The sequence below is a fragment of the Priapulus caudatus genome, unplaced genomic scaffold (genome assembly GCF_000485595.1).
Source record: "Priapulus caudatus unplaced genomic scaffold, Priapulus_caudatus-5.0.1 Scaffold2530, whole genome shotgun sequence".
NCBI lineage: Eukaryota > Metazoa > Priapulida > Priapulimorpha > Priapulimorphida > Priapulidae > Priapulus > Priapulus caudatus.
The window spans coordinates 38189-38796 of NW_014579591.1; the positions used below are offsets into that span (position 1 = coordinate 38189).

General features: G+C 59.7%; 1 protein-coding gene across 1 annotated transcript in view; it reads right to left on the bottom strand.

The window, feature by feature from the left end:
- LOC106818792 (coiled-coil domain-containing protein 146-like) overlaps window positions 1-608 on the bottom strand; it is an 18480-nt gene that overhangs the window by 17062 nt on the left and 810 nt on the right. Inside the window, exon 2 of the mRNA XM_014823468.1 lies at window positions 394-571. Coding sequence (XP_014678954.1) covers window positions 394-571 — 178 coding nt within the window. The remainder of the gene's footprint in view (window positions 1-393; window positions 572-608) is intronic.

Below are 608 nucleotides of genomic sequence, written 5' to 3' on the forward strand. Positions count from 1 at the left end.
TCCCCCCCCCTACCACCCCACCTCGCACCCTCCCTCCTCCCCACTCACTCACTTCTCTAGTATGAATTCTAGCTGGTATATCCTCTCTTCTGCCCCTCCGCTCCCTCTCCTCCCTCCTCCCCACTCACTCACTTCTCTAGTGTGAACTCTAGCTGGTATATCCTTTCTTCTGCCTGCCCCTCCTCCCTCCTCCTCACTCACTCACTTCTCTAGTGTGAACTCTAGCTGGTATATCCGCTCGTCCGCCTGCCCCTCCTCCCTCCTCCTCACTCACTCACTTCTCTAGTGTGAACTCTAGCTGGTATATCCGCTCGTCCGCCTGCCCCTCCTCCCACCAGCTAGAGTTCACACTAGAGAAGTGAGTGAGTGAGGAGGAATATCCGCTCGTCCTGCCTGCGCGATCTCGTTGCGATGTCCCAGCAGCTGCGCTCGGAGCTTCGCCGCTTCCCCGCCGCCGCGCGGGTCGTCTGCCGGAGCATCTTCGAGAGCTCGCAGCCTCCTTCGCTGCTGCTCCAGCGTGCGCGTGAAGCCCTTTGCTTCCGCGACACATCTCGCTTCAGACGCCTTGGAGCTGTGTGGGGGGAAAGAGAAAGATGCGTGGTACGAGA